The 20,636-nt window shown below is 39.8% G+C and overlaps 2 protein-coding genes across 3 annotated transcripts; both read right to left on the reverse strand.

Annotated features, from left to right (window-relative positions):
* Positions 1-218: 218 nt before the first annotated feature.
* zbtb26 (zinc finger and BTB domain containing 26) lies at positions 219-3,961 on the reverse strand. Of its 2 annotated transcripts, none has more exons than XM_028457467.1 (2): positions 3,867-3,961; positions 219-2,587 (listed from the first exon to the last, which is right to left on the reverse strand). In XM_028457467.1, exon 2 carries the CDS (start codon positions 2,553-2,555, stop codon positions 1,284-1,286), a length of 1,272 nt encoding a protein of 423 aa, XP_028313268.1. In that variant the 5' UTR covers positions 2,556-2,587; positions 3,867-3,961; the 3' UTR covers positions 219-1,283. The 2 variants fall into 2 exon arrangements, with proteins under 2 accessions (XP_028313268.1, XP_028313269.1); XM_028457468.1 differs by having other exon boundaries at positions 219-2,600; positions 3,867-3,932.
* Positions 3,962-4,869: 908 nt separating this feature from the next.
* susd1 (sushi domain containing 1) lies at positions 4,870-19,647 on the reverse strand. The gene is made up of 19 exons (XM_028457759.1): positions 19,413-19,647; positions 19,198-19,341; positions 17,167-17,322; positions 16,647-16,799; positions 16,344-16,523; positions 13,945-14,124; positions 13,648-13,827; positions 11,392-11,571; positions 11,129-11,308; positions 10,858-11,037; positions 9,558-9,737; positions 7,411-7,575; positions 6,999-7,093; positions 6,730-6,916; positions 6,251-6,344; positions 5,652-5,904; positions 5,534-5,573; positions 5,357-5,450; positions 4,870-4,917 (listed from the first exon to the last, which is right to left on the reverse strand). Exons 1-19 carry the CDS (start codon positions 19,462-19,464, stop codon positions 4,899-4,901), a joined length of 2,712 nt encoding a protein of 903 aa, XP_028313560.1. The 5' UTR covers positions 19,465-19,647; the 3' UTR covers positions 4,870-4,898.
* Positions 19,648-20,636: the final 989 nt, after the last annotated feature.

The raw sequence follows: 20,636 nt of genomic DNA on the forward strand, positions 1-20,636 counted from the left end.
AAATGTAATTTACAGGAACTCGGTGGGATTATTTGCAAGAAAATACAGGGTTTTATGAAAACTTGACAGTGCAACAACTGCAAACATTTTGTATTTAAATAATATTGCGATCACGTATATAGGGAAAAAAAATAAAATAATGCCACCATCTGCCTATTTTGGGAAGGGGAAGTTTCATTGATTTTGTGAATCAGGGGGATATTTGGAACTAAATCTCATCTTGATTCATGTTTTTTTTTTGTGTAACTTTTAAGTTATATTTGTATCTCCTGTGGGCTGAACTGGATGCTGTGGCACAGATTCAGAAACACTCCAACATCTGATAAAAAGCTTTCAGAAAAGAGTGCTAGCTGTCATAAGGATATACTCCAACTTAAAGTGTATTTGAAACTACTTTTGTCCATATAGTGTATTTGTTCACAATGACAGCAGGCCAAAAATAAAAAAAAAACTACAAAAACAGACGTTACCAAAATAAAAGTAGAAAGAGTTGTAGCTCTGAATGAAAGAATAAAAAGTGGCAAAACACAGTTCTCTTGGACTTTTTCCTCTATCGAGGCCAACAGTGTAAAGACACACACTGTTATTCCTACAGGAAATTAGGGCTGGGCGATATATCAAGTGTACTATTTTGCCGATATAGACAACTACAATATCGCCTATATTGTTACACATTTTTTATAGCTTATTTTGTATCAAAATACTTGTTTAAGAAGTCGCTGTTTTCTCAGAACAAAATAAAACAGCACAGTTGGATTTCTGAGTCCATCCCAACCCAGATCTTCCCGTCAACAAGCCACACTACAGAACTCACTCACACATGCTGTCTCTTATAGCAGAAAAATGTAAAAGTGGCACATATTGTGCAGCTGTTTGTTATGAAATGAGCCTGTGTGGCAATTTGCATCAGCACATGGTCAAACTTAATTTGAATAATCAAGATGTATATCGCCATTTTGAAAAGAAACAGCCCTGCCCTACTTAACATACAGGTTTGTGTACAGTAAGGAGGAAAAATAAAACCTGCTTGAACCACTTAGTAATAGGAAACACCAATGATCTTGTGGTTCTGATCAGTAACTGGAAAATATATCTTAGCAGAACAAACCAGCAGCCTATTGTCACTTAAACTATTCAGTTATCAGATATTTTGGAAGTCTGCAGGATCAATGGAGAGAGTTTTCATTTAATCTTTATGTGTAGAAAGGTTTGTTTAGGTCAGGATGAACTAAACAATTCATTAAAACCACATTGCTGTGCTCACAGCAGGTCTGGACTTTCTCTCACAATGCTTTTACATTCGCCCCAAAATCAAACTCGAGTGTCCCGTCGTGCATGTTGCCTTCGTTGGCGTTGTCAAAGCTGTTCTTCCCGTGAATCTGTTTCAGGTGTTTTCGGAGAACCGGCTTGTGCGCGAACACCATTTCGCAGTAGTTGCAGCGGTGTGGTTTGTCCCCGCTGTGCAGGTTTAGGTGATCCAGCAGCGAGCACTTCTGCGTGAAGGTCTTCCCGCAGATTTTACACTGAAAAGGTTTGATGCCGGCGTGGACGCGCATGTGCCGGTGCAGGTTGCCCTTCTGTGTGAACGTCTTGCCACACAGCAGGCACATGAACAGCTTGTGCATTTTCAGGTGGTTGGCGTAGTTCTCCAGCTGACGGAAGACCCTGGAGCACTTGGGACACTGGTGGTACCATTGCAAAGGTTTGTCATAGTTCCTCTGGTGCCCGCTGTGCTTCTCCACAGAAGGCGACTGGGGGTGAGGGCTGAGCGGGTATCCGGCCATGCCAGCAGGGGGAGCCATATCGCTGCTGCGGCTGTCCACGGTGGAGTTGATGAGTGAGTGTTGGGGTTCGGGGGAGCGCAGAGCTGCAGGAGGACTGGCTGCGGTATCGGACACAGACTCCACCTTCACTATGGTGATGTCCTCCTCCATTGTACCTGGCCTTATACGCCTACTCAGCACAGGACCCGGACTCGACTGAAGAATCACATCATCATTATCGTCGTCGTCATCATCTTCTTGATTCTCATCGCCCTGGGGCTGCTCCTCTACCTCCTCTTCCTCCTCTGCTCCTTCATTTTTACTAAACGGTCGGATCTGAGAATGCCCCCGCTCTCTGTGCACCTCAGGGGGCGAGCCCTCCCCCAGTGTCCGCAAAGCCAGAGGTTTGATGAACTTGCTGAGGGCTTGGGTGCACTGTTCCACGATGTGGCCCATCTGAAGGAAGCTGGCCACCGTCAGGTAGTGAACCAGCTCCAGCTCAGGAAACTCCAGCTGGCCGGTGTAGCAGGACAGCAGCAGCTGACGGCCGATTTCCGCCTCCTGGATCATGGTGATTTGAACCAATCGAGAGTCCTGCTGGAGGATGAACTGGTCCCTGAGGAAGGAGGAGCCTGCAGCGAACACCACTTTGTGTCCCGGCACCTCCAGCTGGTTGATGCGCACCGTGACATCACAGAAGCGCCGCTGGTGTCGCAGGAGGTTCATCTTCTGCAGCATGGAGTCACCAAAAGTGGCAAAATGGAACTGTAGGATCACTTGGTTCTGGGCCATAGTGGACCAACCAGAGGTCAGCAGCAGGTGACCTGAGTAAGGAAACTACAGACACTTAATATCAACATTAGCTCATTAAAATCAGCATGAACTTTAACAAGTTGTTCAAGTTTCCATTCATTAATTTATATTTACAATCACTAATAACTTGCTCATAGCTTCTTTATAACAGTTAATGAAGTCAAGGTCTCTTGAAAATAAGACATTGTTGTCATAAAGAGACTATATAGACAGCAATACAGTTTGGCTTCTCTACCCACACATCTAAAATAAGATACTAGTGAGAATACATTCAACAATGGACTCAAAAATGGCTAAAATCCAAACAGCAGTGTTCACATTAATAGTTTTACCTGGTTCCTTGCTTGCCCGTATTGCCTCTGCCCTAAAACTAATGACTGTATTAAAATATTTTTTTCTAATTTATTATTTCCTGGAAGTATCAATAGACCCCGGACCTATGGGTATGTTTTCCGGACCTTTTCTACATAAGCGTAATGTGTCTGTGTTTCAGGACGGCCGAGTGGTCTAAGGCGCCTGACTCAAGACTTCTTCCTTCCCCTGCCGTGGGTTTGAATCCCACTTTTGTCATATATATTTTTCAATTATAACACATTTAACACAGAAAATTCCACCTTTAAAAATACATATACAAAACAAAATAAATATTTTAGGGTATTTCCTGGGTTAGGGATGGCGTTAGGGCTAAAATAAAAGGGTTAGCGGGGTAGCTAGAAATAAATATGAGCTAAAATAAAACTGACGGAACTTTAAGTCACGTGGTGCACCTATCACGTTACCTAAACTGGCTAATGAGGGGCGCTGCGTCTGAATAGACTAACTGTCTATTCATACGTTTCCGTACCAATAGCGACGGCCATATTTTCTCTATACTTTGTTATTATTTCTGTTGATAAACAAAAATACAGTACAAACATTTGAATCTACCATAGGCTCAGGTGGTAGTCTGAGGGGCTTTTATAGAAATGTGCATAATAATAATAATAAACAACTGTACTTAGCTTTGTCACTCAAGCTAACTAACTCTTCTGTCCACGTGTATATCCCAAGTGGAGCCACGAACAGAATAATTGATAAATTATAAGAAGAAAACTGTGATTTAGACATTATGATGATGATTTAGCGGGAATCTTAATTAATATGAATACCAACATTAGCTCCCTCCGGCCTGAAGCTAACGGCTCGCTCTGCCGTTACTAAGCAACGCGTGGCTAACCGCATCCGGTCTCGTGTTGCTTAATATGGTGCACAGCTGTCCGTAATGAGCCACAGTGATCAGAACGTCTGTACCTGATGGAGCCGATGAAGAAGGTCTCTGTCAGTGGGTTCAGAGCGACTGACGGAGGAAACGTTCAGCTCCGGATGCAAAACAATATTAGCGGCACTTCTTTGGTCAAATGGCCAAAGTTTAATCAGCGTTGTAGTAGCTTAGCGCCACCTTTGGGTGTGGGTGTGTTACGATTATAGTGACTGACAAAAATATCTCATATTCGCCCCTATTAAAACAATACATTTTCATCCATCCATCCATTTTGCGATGCACTTGCTCCTTTTCTATATTTCTAATTTAATTTAATTCAATTACTTATTGTTTATTTTATTTTATTTTTATTATCTATTATTAATTTACCTTTATACATAAATAAATTGTTTTGTCAGTCAAATATGTAATGGTTTTGTGGGAAGGGTTTTATGACAATTACAGCTTAAAAGCAGGACGATGCATGTGGAAGAGAGAAAAAGACAGAAGGCTGATGGAAACGGAAATACTTTTGTTTGGGAATTTATTTTTTTAAATTGTAGCAAATTTGGGTTCTATATAAATTTTTGAAAACTCAATAATATATATATATATATATATATATATATATATATATATATATATATATATATATATATATATATAAAAAAATGAGTAAAAACAAACAAACAAAAACAAAATTCCTCCAACCTGCACAGTGCGTACACCGACAACTTTGAGTACAAAAGTCTTAATTATGTTATTTTTTCTTTCTGTAAATGTTACAGTTTTGCATTTTCAAACTATTTTTAAACGTGATACATTTATCGCATTTATTTTACTGAGACTATTTGACTGTTGTTGAGTTTTTTTCCACACAATTAACTTTGGAAAATGTACCTGTGACGACACGTTATAGACCTTGCACACAATCCACATCCACTGAGTAAAAAAAAAAAAAAAAAAAAAAAGTTGTTACTCCAAAAGTTTTATTTCATTGTCTCAGCTGAAAACAACTTTGATTACTATTTACAAATGTGTACATGTATTCATCACCAGAACAAAAAAGTGCAATCCGAGAGTCACGCCTTTTTCAGGCACCTGAAAAGAAAAAAATAGAATCACATAAATTACATTTTCCTCACCGTGTATGTTCAAATCAAGACTCATTAACCTATGCTTTGGTTCTTTTCACATTTCAGATCTTTACATACAGTATAATCATATATAGGTCATTTAAATGGATCAAAATACAATTTTCTTCTTTTTTTTCATGCTAATTAGATTTTTCTTTGCATTACATATCCAATACCCTTTTCTTAATATGCACATCCTTGCCAAATACTTTAAATCCTTACACATTAGTTATTCATTTGTTTTACATGAGAATGCTTGAAAAGTTTTAGTTTTTTACTTGAGTCTGTAATTTCAATCACTCACTATATTATGCTGATCTATTGTACATGTGAATATTAACAAACAATTGACAAGAAAAAAAAAAAAAACATGTATAGTAAAGTAGTAAGAATGTCATTCATACCAGAATAAACTGTATCCTCCGAAAGCCATTAATACAGCCGTTCCTATTGTGGCAGCCGCAAACAGGGATGAAACTTTTAGGATATACGATGTACCTGCAACAAGGGGTTGTTTTACTCTTTAAAAATGGTTCACAGCTACACTTTCAGTAAAGTAACATGACTACAAGATGAATAACCTTTTACTTTTGCCCACAGGACACAGGAACTCTTTCCAACCTGTGAAGGGAAAAAACTCTAAGTAAGTTGTCCTTTAAGGCTTAACTTTCCTGCATCACAAATAATGAATAAACTCACGTTTTTCCACTGACTGACAGCTCGTATGATGATGTAATAGATCCCGCCTCGCTCCAGTGGTGCGTTGTAGAAGCCTCCATAGAAAAGTCCATCCCCGACAGTGAAGTTCATCCTCGTCCCCGCATGTTGGAGCTCAAACTGAGCTGCTATGTATTCTGACGGCTTGTGTTTGTTGGAGTAACTCAAGCTTGCCGGAGAGGAACAGTCAAACGTCATGATGCCATCCACATGCAACACAAACACTTGGTAGAGACTGTGGAATCAAAGAGATCAGATATTATATCAATTACTATGCATCATTTTATTCATTCATGTTGTATGTGATGCACAGAAGCCTGGTTTAGTAATAATCATTCTGACATTTAAGATAATGTATTCACTGATGAAAGTATGAACACCAGGAAAGAGCTCATAACTTACTGTTACAAGTAATCAATTGTTTTATTATTCTAAAAAATAATGGATGTGTTAATTGGCGGGGGTGGGGTGAGTAGGCTATGACTTTGTGTTTTTGAGACCTAGTTTAAGCATCTAATACACACTTTTGGGGGGGGGGTAATCTGTGCGTACTGTATCATGTTCCATATCTGGAGCGTTACCTTAATAAGTCCATAGTGTTCGGGGATCTGCGTAGCTTCAAACGTGGTAACGGAGTCTCAAACTCTTGGTAGTGGACGACTGGTGCCAGAGGTACTGTTGGAAGATGATGATGTTTGATTATTGTTTGTAGACTTTGTTTACAGTGGACTTAAACCCTCTGGGAGTGTTTTTGAACATTTTTGATTTACATTTCACCCGAAAAACTAGGTTTATTTGTTGGTTTTTTACAGAAAAAAAAAACAATTTTTATTCTGCTTTGATTGGACCATTTGTATTTATAGGTCTATTGTGTTAATCCAGTATAGTAATATGAAAAAATATACGAGGTAGTACTGAAAAACATAAAACCAAACAAGGTTAATTTGAAACATGAGGATGAAAAAAAAAGGCCAAAGATGCCGTGAAAACAGAAAGGTAAAGTGTATATTTGAGCCATGGTAAAACAGACACTTTGTGAGGGTTCAATAGTTAGTCATACCTGGGAGACTGGTGTTGATGCTGATACTGGCTGTGAATCTGGCCGTTGTCGCGGTAACAGTGATGCTGTAGTTGGTGACAGGAAGCAGGTCGAGGCAGAGCTCCAGCATGTCTGCTTTGGAGCTCATGAACCTCTTCCTTCGGCTGTGAAATGATCTCTGATAGTCTCTGGATCCGCTGTAAGTCACCTGAAAAGGTTCGGACAAACCCCACCATCAGTGAGACACTCTGCTGACAATAGTGACTTTAAACAGATAGTCTGTATCGAACCTGGTAAACTTCTGTGTCCTCCTCAAACTTCTCCGCTCTCCAGCTCAGACACTTTTCATTAAAGATGGACAAATGATTGACAGGCGGCTTGATTTCTGAACGAGAACATAAAAACATCCAGTCAAGTTCTTCGTTAAAGTGCAAAAATATTGAGTTACAGAACAGACTGAATTTCTATGATCTGGTTTACCTGTTTTTAGTACAGATTTCTGCCATTTCCAGTTGTGTGCATTCATACTTGTGAATATATTCTCACATATAGTCAATGTTCACTAAATCAGGGTTTTTATGTGAAGAGATTCCTAAATATTGTGTTTAATAGAAAATACTGTTTTGTTTTGATTTGTTTTTCGTTGGTGCACAGGTGATCACTGTCTGGTGCTAACATGTATGTAACTAGGCTTGGTCTTACCGATGCATCTCAGAGAAGCTTTCTCCCAAACACCAGAGCTTCCACACACTGACACGTTGGTGCCTCTCCAGCTGTGAAATCCCACAATGCAACGGTGAATAACAAGACTTCTGTTGTGCCACACCACCTCCGAGTTCAGAAGCTGGGGAATGGGACCACATATAGCTGGAAAACAAGGTCATACACAAAATTCCTTATTACGTGTCAGCCCAACAGTTGCCAGTCAGGGATGGTCAGGGAATGCATCATCACCAGTTCTATATATCAATAAGACACTTAACTCAAACATGCTGATGACATTTCTGAGCTTTTACAACTTTTTATTCACTACCACTGATTTTTTGATTTCGGTATGTAATCTAATGTTTGCTACAGATAATTTCAGTTGGTCTGGACCTAAAGCTAGTTTTATACCAAAGCCAATGTCATGGTTTGGACACCAAAGACTACCGGAATATTGATGCAGAGTCATGGTTTGAATATTATGGCAGAGTCATGGTTTAAACACCACAGCCCATCATGATAAACTTGCTGAGTTTTTCTTGGTTTGAATAATGTTGCTGAGTCATGGTATGTGTATTGTGGAGTCGTCTTTGCGTATTGTTGTCCAGTCATGGTATGTGTATTGTGGAGTCGTCTTTGCGTATTGTTGTCCAGTCATGATATGTGTATTGTGGAGTCGTCTTTGCATATTGTTGTCGAGTCATGGTTTGAGTATCGTTGTTGAGTCATGGTTTAAACACCACAGCTCATCTTAGTATATTTGCTGTCATTCTTTTTTAAACACGCTTGCCTCCTTATGTACCATAGCTCCAGCGTTGCCGCCCCAGTGTTACTTTTTACAGTAACTAGTACTGTAATGCAATACTTTTTTAAAGAAATAACACCGTTATCGTTACAATATGGTGCGTTTGTTCGTTACTTTGCTAGCAGCAGTGTACTTCCTGTTTACAGTGGTGCTACATATTTTGCGGGATGCCGTGCCAAACATGGTAAAACAGTAGAAGAAGAAGCATTGCCAGGGTGTCTCTGTTTACATCACGTGCGCCAATCACGGCGAGTCAAAGTGAGAGCAGGATGAGCTTCTCAGAGTGGAAATACGCGCATTATTTTTGTCTCCAAAAGATGCATCCGTGAAGCTAAGCTAACGCTGCGGCTGGATTTTAACGGACTGTGACTGTTATCCAGGGACAGGTCAGCCAAACTATTGCACGGTATGTTGTTGTAAATAAGCAGCCTGTCGCTGCTGCTGAGTCACTGCTAATAGCAGCTCATTAGCCTGATATGTTTAGCATTGTGTAGCTGAGAAAAATGCTGTGAATTAGTTTTTCCACATTTATTTTCATAAGCATTTTCAACAGCAAAATGGGCACCTGGAATATGCACAGCTTACTTTACATTACTGTGCTAAGGCTGAAAAAATACTGTTTTAATTTTGGAGCAGCTGTTTTGTGCTTTATATGCACATCATTTATGGTTGTTTTATAGCAGTTGATCAACAGTGGATTATTATATTATTACAGCACTGATATGAAGCTGTACAGACACTAATGACCCAAAATAAATAATACATTCTTCAATTCTAAGTAACTCAAAAGTTACTTTTTCCAGTAACGCATTACTTTTTGGTGTAAGTAATCAAAATAGTAACTGAGTTACTTTGTTAATGAAGTAACTAGTAACGGTAGCTAGTTACTTTTTTCAGTAACTAGCACAACACTGGTGTGGTTTGAATAATGTTGCTGGGTCATGGTACGTTTATTGTTGCATCGTCTTTGTGTATTATTGTCAAGTCATGTTTGTGTGTTGTTGAGTATCATTGTTGAGTATCATTGATGAGTCATGGTTTGAGTATCGATGTAGCAGGGTTTGCATATTGTTAATGAGTAGTGCTTTGAGTATTGTTGCCGAGTCATGGTCTCAATCTACTTCACATCACAGTGTTCCATCTTCTGATCTACTTCCAGCAGAAAAAAGCAAAACTCAAACCATCTCAAACTTCTTCCTTTAACATGATGAGTTCATTGAGCTGTAATGACCGTAGTCGACTCGCATCCACATCCAATAGAGCAGAATAAACTGTTATGTCACGCTAAAGCAACACTGGCAGAAAACATGCAATTCTGAACCAGTCCTTGTCACTCTACCTTTGCAGTTCACAGTGACTTCCCCCCACTCTCCTGACAGTGAGCATGTGGAAATGTTTCCATCACTTTCTGTGAAAAATCCATCCTCGCACTCGTAGAGTGCAACGCTGCCCGGCGTGCTGGTGCGTTCCCACTGTAGCTTAGTGTTGGGAAGAGTTATTGGGGGACCGCAGGTTACCTCTGCACAGACAGCAAATAAAGAGAGGAGAACCAATAATAACCCCTCCATTCACGAGTGGCTCTGTCTTACAGAGCAAAGATTTAAAGTGACACTTTGAAGAGTGTAATGCGACAGTGTTGGTGTAAATTATGGTTGCTATATTTATATTATATTTATTCCTAGTGTTACATTGACCATGAGGTCAGTTCTTTAACACTGACACTAGTGTAAATTAATATTGAATAGTGTAGATTGAACTATTTTATTACTGACACCACAGTAAAGTATAATCAACACTATAAAGTTCTTTTTTTCAAAATTTCTACAGTGTTAAGGCGGAATTAAAGGTTATACACATTAAAAACTCAAAGTATTGAACTGAAAAAAAAAAACCCTCGGATTTATGTTTTTACTTAAATTTTTTTAAATTAACACTGAATTGTGTTGGCTAAGATTTTTAACACTGAAAATAGTGCAATTCAACAGTAAATACAGGGTTCCCACACTTTTTTCACAATGATTTTCCAAAACGTTTCCAAAATATTTTGCCAAATTTCTATGACTTACTTCTGAACCGCTACGATCTATTCAAGACCATTAGAGAGCAAAAATTAGCGCGCCTTTCCAGTGTGCCACGGTTAGTAGCAAAAATTGCGGCACAGAAAATGCAAATTGTGTCTATCACTTATCTATCATATAGCATCGTACAATGGCGCAGTTGCCTTTGACACCCATTTTGCAATTTATTTTTTTATTAAAATGAAATAGGCTATATTTCCAAAACTTTTCCAAAACAGTTAAATTATTCCATGACTTTTCGAGACTGGAAAATCAGTTTTTCAAATTCTATAACTTTTCAAGGAATTTCATGACCATGGAGACCTTGTAACTAGTGTCAGCAAAGAGTTTTTATAACACTGAGGCTAAAGTAATTTTTACGTTTAGCATTCTCAACACTGGCAAATTTGCTACAGACTTTTCCCCACTCCATGTTGAACAGGTACAACACTTGTGATTGGTGTATTTGTTGGTTGATTTATTTTTTACAATTTGGAAAAAAAGACTTCAATCAATCAGTTATTGTCAGTCTGTGAAGGCGCGCAGTGCATCAATGTAAAACAGTGATAAAAGTGAATGCACCTTCACACCAAAGATCAATGTCTTCCCACAGTCCGTCCTCTCTACACACTGTCAGGTTTCTCAGGCTCCTGGTGTGAAACGTGTCCTCGCATTGGTAATACGCCACGCTACCAACATGTGATGTGCCATCCCATCGGATTTTAGTGTTGGGTTTAAAAAGAGGCTCCCCGCAAGTGATTTCTATAATAAAAAAGACAGCAAATCATTCAAACAAGGTGGCAAAAGGATGAAAATCAACCCAAAAAAAGGAGCAAGTCGTAGCTCTTACTACCTTGGCACCTGAGAGAAGCTCCTTCCCATTGTCCTTTGGAGGTACAAACTGATCTGTTTCCTTCTCCCACACTCATAAATCCTGGTTTACACTGATAAATAAGCTGAGAGCCCACAGAGGAGGTTTGATCCCACAGCAGCACTGAGTCAAGGATGTGCTTAGGCTCTCCACAGGTCACCTCTACAGGTAAACATGTTATTATTCAACCACAGACACAAGATGAATGCTGCTTGTCAAGATGAATAGGAAGGTGTTACAGTTACCTGTACATACGATATCAGTATGAGTCCAGTAACCATTCTCCGTGCACACGGACACCCCGTGCCCCGCACTCTGATTAAATCCTACGTTACAGTAGTACGTTACGGAGCTCCCGCTCGTTAAGCTGCCATTCCACAAATGGCCAGTATGAGGCATGACGGGAGGACTCCCACACAGTACCTCTGTGAGGGATAACACAGGTGTGGACATTCAGAACACACCTTTAACAGAAATAGACAACCTCGCCTCTGAAAACAAAGATTTTAACTTTTAGCTTAGAACACGCTTAAACTTGCTAAAACCAGGAAACCGTAGGTAATAAAACACAAGCGCAATTGTGGGGAACAAACACATGCAGCAAAATGTTGCTTTACGTCTGTGGGTGATTCTTTTAGCGCTATATCTGTGACCACTTGTTTATAGTGTCGGTTTAACATTTTTGAAAGCTATTAAAGTGCACCTCATTTCTGCACTTAGTCACATACGGAAGTGATGCACACGCAAGTGGAGTGGCAATGTCAGACAATTAAGAGCTTTGATACACAATTTGTGTTTGTTTGAAGGATTATTTCTGTATTTTTCAATGTTTTGTAGGCCCTACTCTGTTGCTTTCTTATAAACACTAAGGGGCGGATTCACTAATGGTTTCCGGGTATTAAAACGTGTGCAAACATCACTCCATACGCTGATAAGGGGTACAAACTCCAGGGAATCAGGACTGCGCGTGTTCAGCGCGTCGCAATGCGTCTACAATCCAATTAGCGCGTTTACCTCTGATGAATATATAATGGAGGCGGATCACATAAGGGGGGCAAAAAAATGGGAGGGGGGATGCAAATAAATATCTTTAGTGGACGCAATGCAATTTATCAAACCTGGAACTGTTTGCGGGGACTGTTTCTGTGCCAAAAATAGTACGACTCAGAGGCAGGTCATACACAGAGATCATAGCTGCAGTGTTGACACAATACACAGCGGAGATGGAAATAAGGCTCCTGTTAATCTTTCTTGTATAAGAAAATAAACAATAGTCAATATTAACAGCCATTGCAATAAAATGCAGAGTAAAGTGTGTGTGAGGGAGAGAAACAGCTGTAGTCTGGTGTGGCACGCTGTGGTGCAGAGAGGATGCTGTGAGTGGAAATCTCATGGATGTCGCTCTGGACGCACCTGAGCTGTGTGTTCCTCTACATGTTTTGACTCAAACTCTCGTGTTGCACTGATGGCAAGCAGCATCGTGCCAGAATCAGCTGAGCAGCTGCATAATTTACGCAGCAATGCCACAAGGTTCCCATGCACCGTAGCGCTACTCAAGAGCTCAGACATGCTGGATAATTCTCGGTAGATCATCTTGAAATGTTGCAAATGATTTTTCTGTTGCTGCAGTAACTCAGAATAGTGGCATCAACAGATCCCTGTTTCCCATGGACTGATAAAAGCAAAGTTACAGGATCTGACGAAGAAGCCACATTAAATTACTTTTATTTGTTTATTTTGTATACTACATTATTGAATATTTGTGCAGCAGACAGAAAAGTCATCCTCCCTCCAATTTAACTTCTTCAAATATCATTTTGTGATTCTGTGCACTCGCCTCTCCACGTTGAACAAGCAAAATGTTCATTTAAATAGCTCGGTCTCAACAATGTCTACACGCACATCAATAAGTGCCGCAATGTTAGTGAATGCACAGCAGGTAAGGAAACAGCGCCACCAAAGGATTTAGGGACGCACATGGTATATGGCTAGATCATGTCTGTACCAGCCTGTCCTGTGTATGGCGCAAGAAGAAGGGGGGCAACAAGAAGATTAAAGTTCTTGGACAGACACAGACTAATGCAGAAACAGATAGAGATACACAGAGAATAGAGAGACACACAGACATATAAAGAAGAGACATTGGTTGCTTCATACGGCCACCTGCGTGTAGGCTTGGTCTACTAAAGTTTGCTTGTGAATAAACCACATACTCTTTTCATCTGTCCTCAGAGCTGTTCAATTAAAAGATCCAGGAAGAAAGTAGAGAAAAACCGTACATGTTGTTAGATGTAATCTTAATGTCTGCAGAAAATCATGAGGGAGTCTAGTAAGTGGTCATAATGGCTCATTTTTGCAGTTTTATCTTTTTTTTTTGCATGTTTAAGGATCCATCTAAGAAACACAGTAACAAAACAACAGAGTTACAGACATTTTCCGCAACCTGATAAATATTTGCCACATTCATATAAAAAAGTAAAAAGTATTTACATGCAGATTACCTCCACAGGAGAGCGTCGGGGTTGTCCACTGACCGTTTTCTGTACAGATTGATCGATTTTCTCCTCCTTTGTATCGAAGCCCCTCCTGACAGTAATATAGCACCAAGCTACCAGCAGAAGAGTTCCCGTCCCATTTCTTATCAGTGAATTCTATTACAGGAGGAACTCCACACAAAATCTCTACAAGAAACAACAATATTTGCACAACTGAGTCATTCAGAGACCTGGATTCAGATCAAAGAAAGACACAGGTGAGCATCTGCATCCACTTCTCGGAGAGAACCTCGGTCACTGTACCTCGACAAAGCACGGACGGCTTTTCCCAAAGTCCTGACGCAGCACATATGGAGATATTTCCCAGCCCAACATTCTGATATCCAGAGGTGCACTCATAGACCACCTGGTCTCCCATCCTGGAGCGTTTATCCCACAGCATGTGTGAATGTGGCTGAGCAGGAGGAGGGCCACAGTCGACCTCTGAGGGCCAAAAGCAGTAACACACTGCAGTCAACAGTTTGTACAGACTCCTGGTCCACCTGGTCACTTCTTAAATGTACAATAATCAATGCAGGACTTAAAAAGTGCAACTAGGAGGAGTTTTTAATCTTTCAGTCAGAGAGGATCTCAAGCAAAGTCCAAAAATGCTCCCAATCACAAAGAAGATACAGAGAGTTCTTTCTAACCGGTTGGCATTCTAACATCTGGCATAAACAGGACTGAATCATAACATAACGGTCGCATTTACAGACCTTGTAGTTGGTGAAGACATTCGTCACCTTTATAGTAAGTGCTGACTAGGCCACTGGGAGTGAGGCCCAAGGCCAAGGCAGGCTGACATAATAATACTGTATCATGTTTTTCTGCAGTCAGTGCCTTCTCCTCGCCCTTCTCGCTCTGCTCTGTTTCAGGTGTCTCGAATGTGATGATGACAGTTCCTGAACTGTGCTTCATGGCTTAACTAGTATGAGACACTCTGATATTCTATCTCTCTATCCTGTTCTGTTGGTCCTTCTGTCCACTAACCCCAACCAGTCGCAGCAGATGGCTGTCACCTCTGAACCTGGTTCTGCTGGAGATTTCTTCCTGTTAAAAGGAAGTTGTTTCTTCCCACTTTTGCTAAATGCTTGTTCATGTGGATCTTGTTGGGTTTTTCTTTCTTATTATGAATTTTATATTTTGTTAAGCTCATTGAGATGATTTTGTTGTAAATTTGTGCTATACAAATAAAGTTGTATTGAATTGAATTGAATTGAATTGAATATCGATTAGTGGCTTCTACCCTATGTAAGGGCTTTCATATGTCATTGTGTAACCCTGGTTTACAAAAGCCTTATTAGATAAAAGCCTGTTAATAAAAAACAATCATAAACAAATACATTGCATGTGATAAATAAACAATAAATAGATAAACAGGGTTAAAATAATTATTAAAATTATCAGCAAAGCAATATTTCATGATATACTATTTAATTTGGTTTAAAAGACACGTTAAAGGGTTAAAAAAACATATAAATTAATGTTGTTTTTTTTTGCTTTATTTAAAATTAGATTAAAAAGAAAAGTTGTATAGGCTCTTATTTTGAAGAGTCACTTTGCAGCATGACTCGTGATTCATATTGGGTTGCCTCTTCCTGCTTCTACACAAGACATATGGGCTCTATGCTAGATATCATATATAAAGGCCTTTATACAGTATATGGTATCTATGGGTTCTATGCATGCAGGAACATGACGTAATTTCCGCTGAAATGTCAGCAAGGCTGATCACTGAATGCTACTACTGTGCTATGCTAGCGACCTCACCGCTCGGTTTAGTCAATATTTACCTTTTATTATCATATCTTTTAGTCGTTGTTGTATTGTTTTACTATTTGTGTCTCCCCTTACGTGAAATACGACATTTAAGCGAACAAAGCTTTGTCTTCAAAAACGCGAGGACAGCAGTTCAAACCACAACCTCTTATTATGTCCCACGTAAATTTAAGGTTACACACACGCACGCACGCACACGCACGTCACAAAAATGTCCACAGTCATTGTGTTTATTGTGTTTATGGGTCATTTTTAATCATTATTGATTACGTTTCGGGGGTTTGTTTGAGAATTTCCGAAAAATGCATTTTTCTGACAGAAATCTGTGAAGGCTGAAGTATTCTATCCAATGGGCCACCAACCGTTTTACCTGTGTGGCGTTGTTCGGAAAGTTTGGTGCGCTTGGCAAAGCACCCTTTGTTGTGAAAACTATCGTGAATTGCAGGAAGTATTGACAATCAACATATCAGGCTCCTCCTGGAGCTCTGAGGGCTGCCTTGCCATTGATCACCCGGCCACCCTGTGTGTGGGGAGGGTCAGGCACCATAGCTGGGGCTGAAACAGGCACATTACGTCCTTCGTCCTCCCAAAGGCAGACCAGCAATTTGTCAGGAGAAAACCCACACAGGCCTGAAGAGACCATCCAAACTCTGTGCAGAAAAGACAGACGTCTATTCTGGGGCCTGAACCCAGGACCTTTTTTGCCCCCGTGGACTGTGCTCTATGCCCCACTGTTCCTCCCTAAGGCCTCTCTGTTCCAATCTTGGTCTTTTGTCTTTCAGGTTTTGTTTTTTGTTTTCCACTTCATCTTTTCACCACATAAGGCTGACGTTTAGTTTGTTAGTCAGGGGTGTTTTTTGTTAAAGATCAGTGTGTTTCAGTACCTTCACAGACCATGGCAGATCCCTCCCACTGTCCATCAGCCCCACACACCGATCTGTTGTCGCCACTTCTCCAAACAAACTCATCATCACAGACAAACAAGGCCACGCTGCCAAACATGGTTCCTGTTAAAGACGTCAGCGCAGCGCCTGGCACTGAAACAGGATGACCACAGTCGGCAACTGAGAAATACACACAGAAACAAAGGTTCAAGTTACATCAAATGATGAAGTCAGATTGAATGAATTTACTCTGCAAATGTTTCACCTCTGAGGTGTTTGGGTAATGATGCTTTGCACTGGTACCTTGGCAGGAGGATTTGTCTCTGATTGGGTTAAAAGGCTCCGGGCCATCGTGGACTCTGTACCCAACCTCACAGCTACAGTCAAAGCTGCCATCCAGGTTCCTGCAGCGAGCCCCCTCCCCACAGACCTCCAAGATTCCACACTCGTCAATATCTGCAGTCAGCAATGGAAGAAACATGAAGGTTTGTGCGGAGATCATCTAGATCGGAGGTGGGTCGCAAACCCGTTTTCAGCAAGCCTCAAACATTTGGGTGTGCTTTTACTTTGAAAAGGGTTTGGGGTTGGTTAATAGAGGAGACTAAAATCTACTTTCACTTTACAGGACTATAAGTAATCTGATTTTTACAGACTCACCAAACCTGGTAAAGACATTTTGTCATGAAGGGTAATTTTTTTATCCTTGTTTCAACATTTTAACTAAAACTTCTCAAGCTTTTGTTTCAAAGCTTGAGAAGTTTTGAAATGAGTTTCATAACTTTATCTCTCGGTTAGCATCTTTAACGGGTTAGCATGGGCTCACCTGTGCAGTGAGTCCCATCGTTTGGGATGAAGAGCTCCATGTTGTTGGACGGACTGTATCCGTCCCAGCAGGTGCAGAAGTAGCTGCCGTACGTGTTGTGGCAGGTCGTGTGTGGCCCACAGATCTTAGTGGCTCCAATCTGACACTCGTCTTTGTCTGGAAGGAACAAACACAAAGAAATGTTATATAATTTACTGATTTATTCAGACAAAACACACCGATCCGAAATAGCATCGCAGGATGGTGTTATGAACGAGCTTAAACTGCTGAAGAAAAGTTGATTTGATTCAATTTAGTTCAGATGTACCATGTACAAGGCCACTTAGAAACAAACCATTGATTCACTCACAGCCATTTAGAGACTCCAGTTAGCCTAACCAAAATGTTTTTTGGGTTGTGGGAGGAATCAGAAGTACCTTGAAAAAATCCACACAAGAATGGTGGAGAGCATGTATACTCCACATAGGAAAATGTCCCAAGAAAGTCTACTGAGCTAGAATAAAACCATGGACCCCTTGCTGTGAGGAAGAAGTGAATTCATTCATTTCACTTCTGACATGCATATTCCAGTTTGGGGTCATGACTCATGGGCGTCTTCCGCTCTCCAGAGGAAATAAGCAAGGGTACACCCTGGACAGTGCGCCAGTCCATCATGGGGCAAACACAAACAGACAAACAACTATTCATACTCCTATTTACGTCTGAGGGCAATCTAGAGACTCCGATAAACCTAAAATGCATGTTTTTGGATAGTTGGAGGAAACAAGAGCACTCACACAAGCAAACCCACACAAGCATGGGGAGATCATGGAAATGACATTCTGGGGTTCAATTCAACTAAATTTAAACACTTAGATTCAAACTATTACCAGGCTTATTGAATGAATCTGTACAAACTTTTCTGCTGTACTTACCTGCTAATAACGTCAGAAATGTAGTTTTTGTTTGAATCATTTAATATTTGTGGATTAAATCTGCGTCTTGGTTTGTTTTTCTGACCTTCCTTTAAAAAGGGCTAAAAACTAAAGTGTAGATCATCATTGTTGTAACAAATAAGGTTTTGTTTAATAGTGATGGGTTCTGATTCTGCACGAGGCAACAACCTATGTACTATTAACATTTAGGCTAAAGTTCATCTTTGCACTGGTAAGAGAATGATTTAAAAGGGACTAAAAGCACTGGTTTAAAACATTTCCAATGGTTAATACTCTAATTGATTTAAGAATTTTAGGCCTATGTTGGGACTGGTGCACTTTAGAACAAAAAGTATATTAAACAGAGAGTGTCTGAAGTTGCTTCATTCATCTCTTATATTGCCTTACCTGGCCTATTGCTCAGAATGCTGGGGTAATGCATGTAAAACATATATAGATCCATTAATTGAATTACAAAAGAGATCATTAAGAACACAGAAAGTGGAATTCCAGGTACCTACTAACAAACTGTTTAAAAAATCTAGAACAATAAAACTTATGGATTTAATAAGGTTAAAAGTGTTAAAGATCTTATTCATAGTAAGAAATAAAAGCCACTTTTTAAACAAAAAGAAGGAAAATATAATTTAAGAGGGGTTTATGTTTTTGAACAAAGTAAAATTAGAAGAAATGTTAAAAGAAGATGCATTTTTGTTTATGGTGTTTAAGTTTGGAATGATCTTGAGGATCACTTTAAGTTAATCAGTTCACTGTCTTTGTTCACAAAGTCTTAAAAACACTAAATATTTTGCTCCTATTGAAATACAAGTTGATAAGTTGATGAATACCGCTGTCATTGAGTTGTTTCTACTTTTATTTAATGCTGTTTGGGGAGGGGCTCCGATAAGCAGCTTCGATTCAGCTCATTCCATTTTTGGTTGTTAAAATTAGTGTTTATTCTTTGCATTGCATTGTATATGTTTGAAAACAGCCAAGAACAAATACATAAATATCAATCAATCAATCAATCAATCAAACTGATGGGTCAATATAAAGTGGTTTTCCATGGTCGTTTGTACATGATATTCCTATTCCTCTAGAAGAAGTCCTATCTTACCTTGGCAAAAGCTTCGTCCATTTCCAACAAAGCCGTACTTGCAGTTACACACTTTCCCCGATCCGTCCGACTTGTCATCACATGTGGCGTTGGTGTGGCAGGACGCACACACATCCAGCGGAGGTTGGCCTTGTGTTGGCTCACCTGTGAGATCATGTGACCTTTAAAGCACCTGCTTCCCATTATATAACCTTTAACACACACAGATCACCCACCTGTGAACACACAGACCAACAGCACCATCATGGAGATGTTCCTTCCATCCATCCTGGGCTTCTCTCTTTCTGCTTCACCACTCACTCTTCATCTTCATCCTCATCTTCGTCTCTTTTTTTTTTCTTTCACTTCCACTTTCCTACTTCCTCCTGGAGAACCGTCATGGTGCTGATAACCTCCTTTTCTCAATGGTCTCTGCTGGCTTTGTGGTTTCATGTGTCTTCCTCTGACACATTCAGCTTCTGCTGCCGGTGGTGCACACTCATCATGCTGAGGCTGATAACAGCTAAACTTGGCCTATTGGAGCCAAACAGGGACGCTCACTGACAACACTGGGTTTAACACCCACGTACCGTCAGAGGGAATGTTTGTAATGGTACAAACTGAAGGATTCGCTGAGCAGAGCTGAAGGACTGACTGTAAATTAAACAGTAGTAAAATAATCAAAAGTAGCTTACGCTAAACACCTTGATTATTCTAATTTATTTAGAAAAGGAGTCGGAAGAAGTTCACAGAACAAAAAAGCCAGTTCTAGGGGTTTAAATACATGAACGCTTGAAACTGTTAGAGTTAAAATCTTAAGTGTACAACAAGTTCTGGGTTTTCATTTAACCCCCACGTCATGTCATAATGTCCAAAAAGCTGGATGACCCATAACTCGGCACTCACTAAGAGAGTTAGCGCTTTGTAGAAGGTACAGATTTAGCAACCATATTGCATTTATTGCACTCTCCACTGATGCCAGTGTTATTTTACAGTACTGCCAGTTTCAAAAGAATCCGTTTAACACTTTTTCTTTAACAGAATCAGAATTAATTTACAGTAACACCATAAGTGTTAAAAGATTAACACAGATTAACACTTTTCAGTTGATTGTACTCTACACTAGTGTCTGTGCAAGAAATTAAATGTGTGGACATTTTAACACTGGAAAAGTAACAATGTTCAAATGACCACATTTCACTATGACTGGACGATATTTAACAAAAATTAAAAAAAAGCGTTTATTTGAAGACTCCTAATCGACACTTTGGAGAGCAAAAACCTAACTTATAGAAAACTAATGTTGTTTATTCTGTTGTTACAAATATCTGACTGTAAAACAACAAGTTTACCAATGTTCTTTAGCTTCATTTTGTTTCCAGCTCTAAAACTCGTGAAAAAATGCAATTTTTTATTTTATTCCCAGCCTCTATAAATTTATGACTCCATCAGTCATTACA

Source organism: Gouania willdenowi, chromosome 9, assembly GCF_900634775.1.
Source record: "Gouania willdenowi chromosome 9, fGouWil2.1, whole genome shotgun sequence".
NCBI lineage: Eukaryota > Metazoa > Chordata > Actinopteri > Blenniiformes > Gobiesocidae > Gouania > Gouania willdenowi.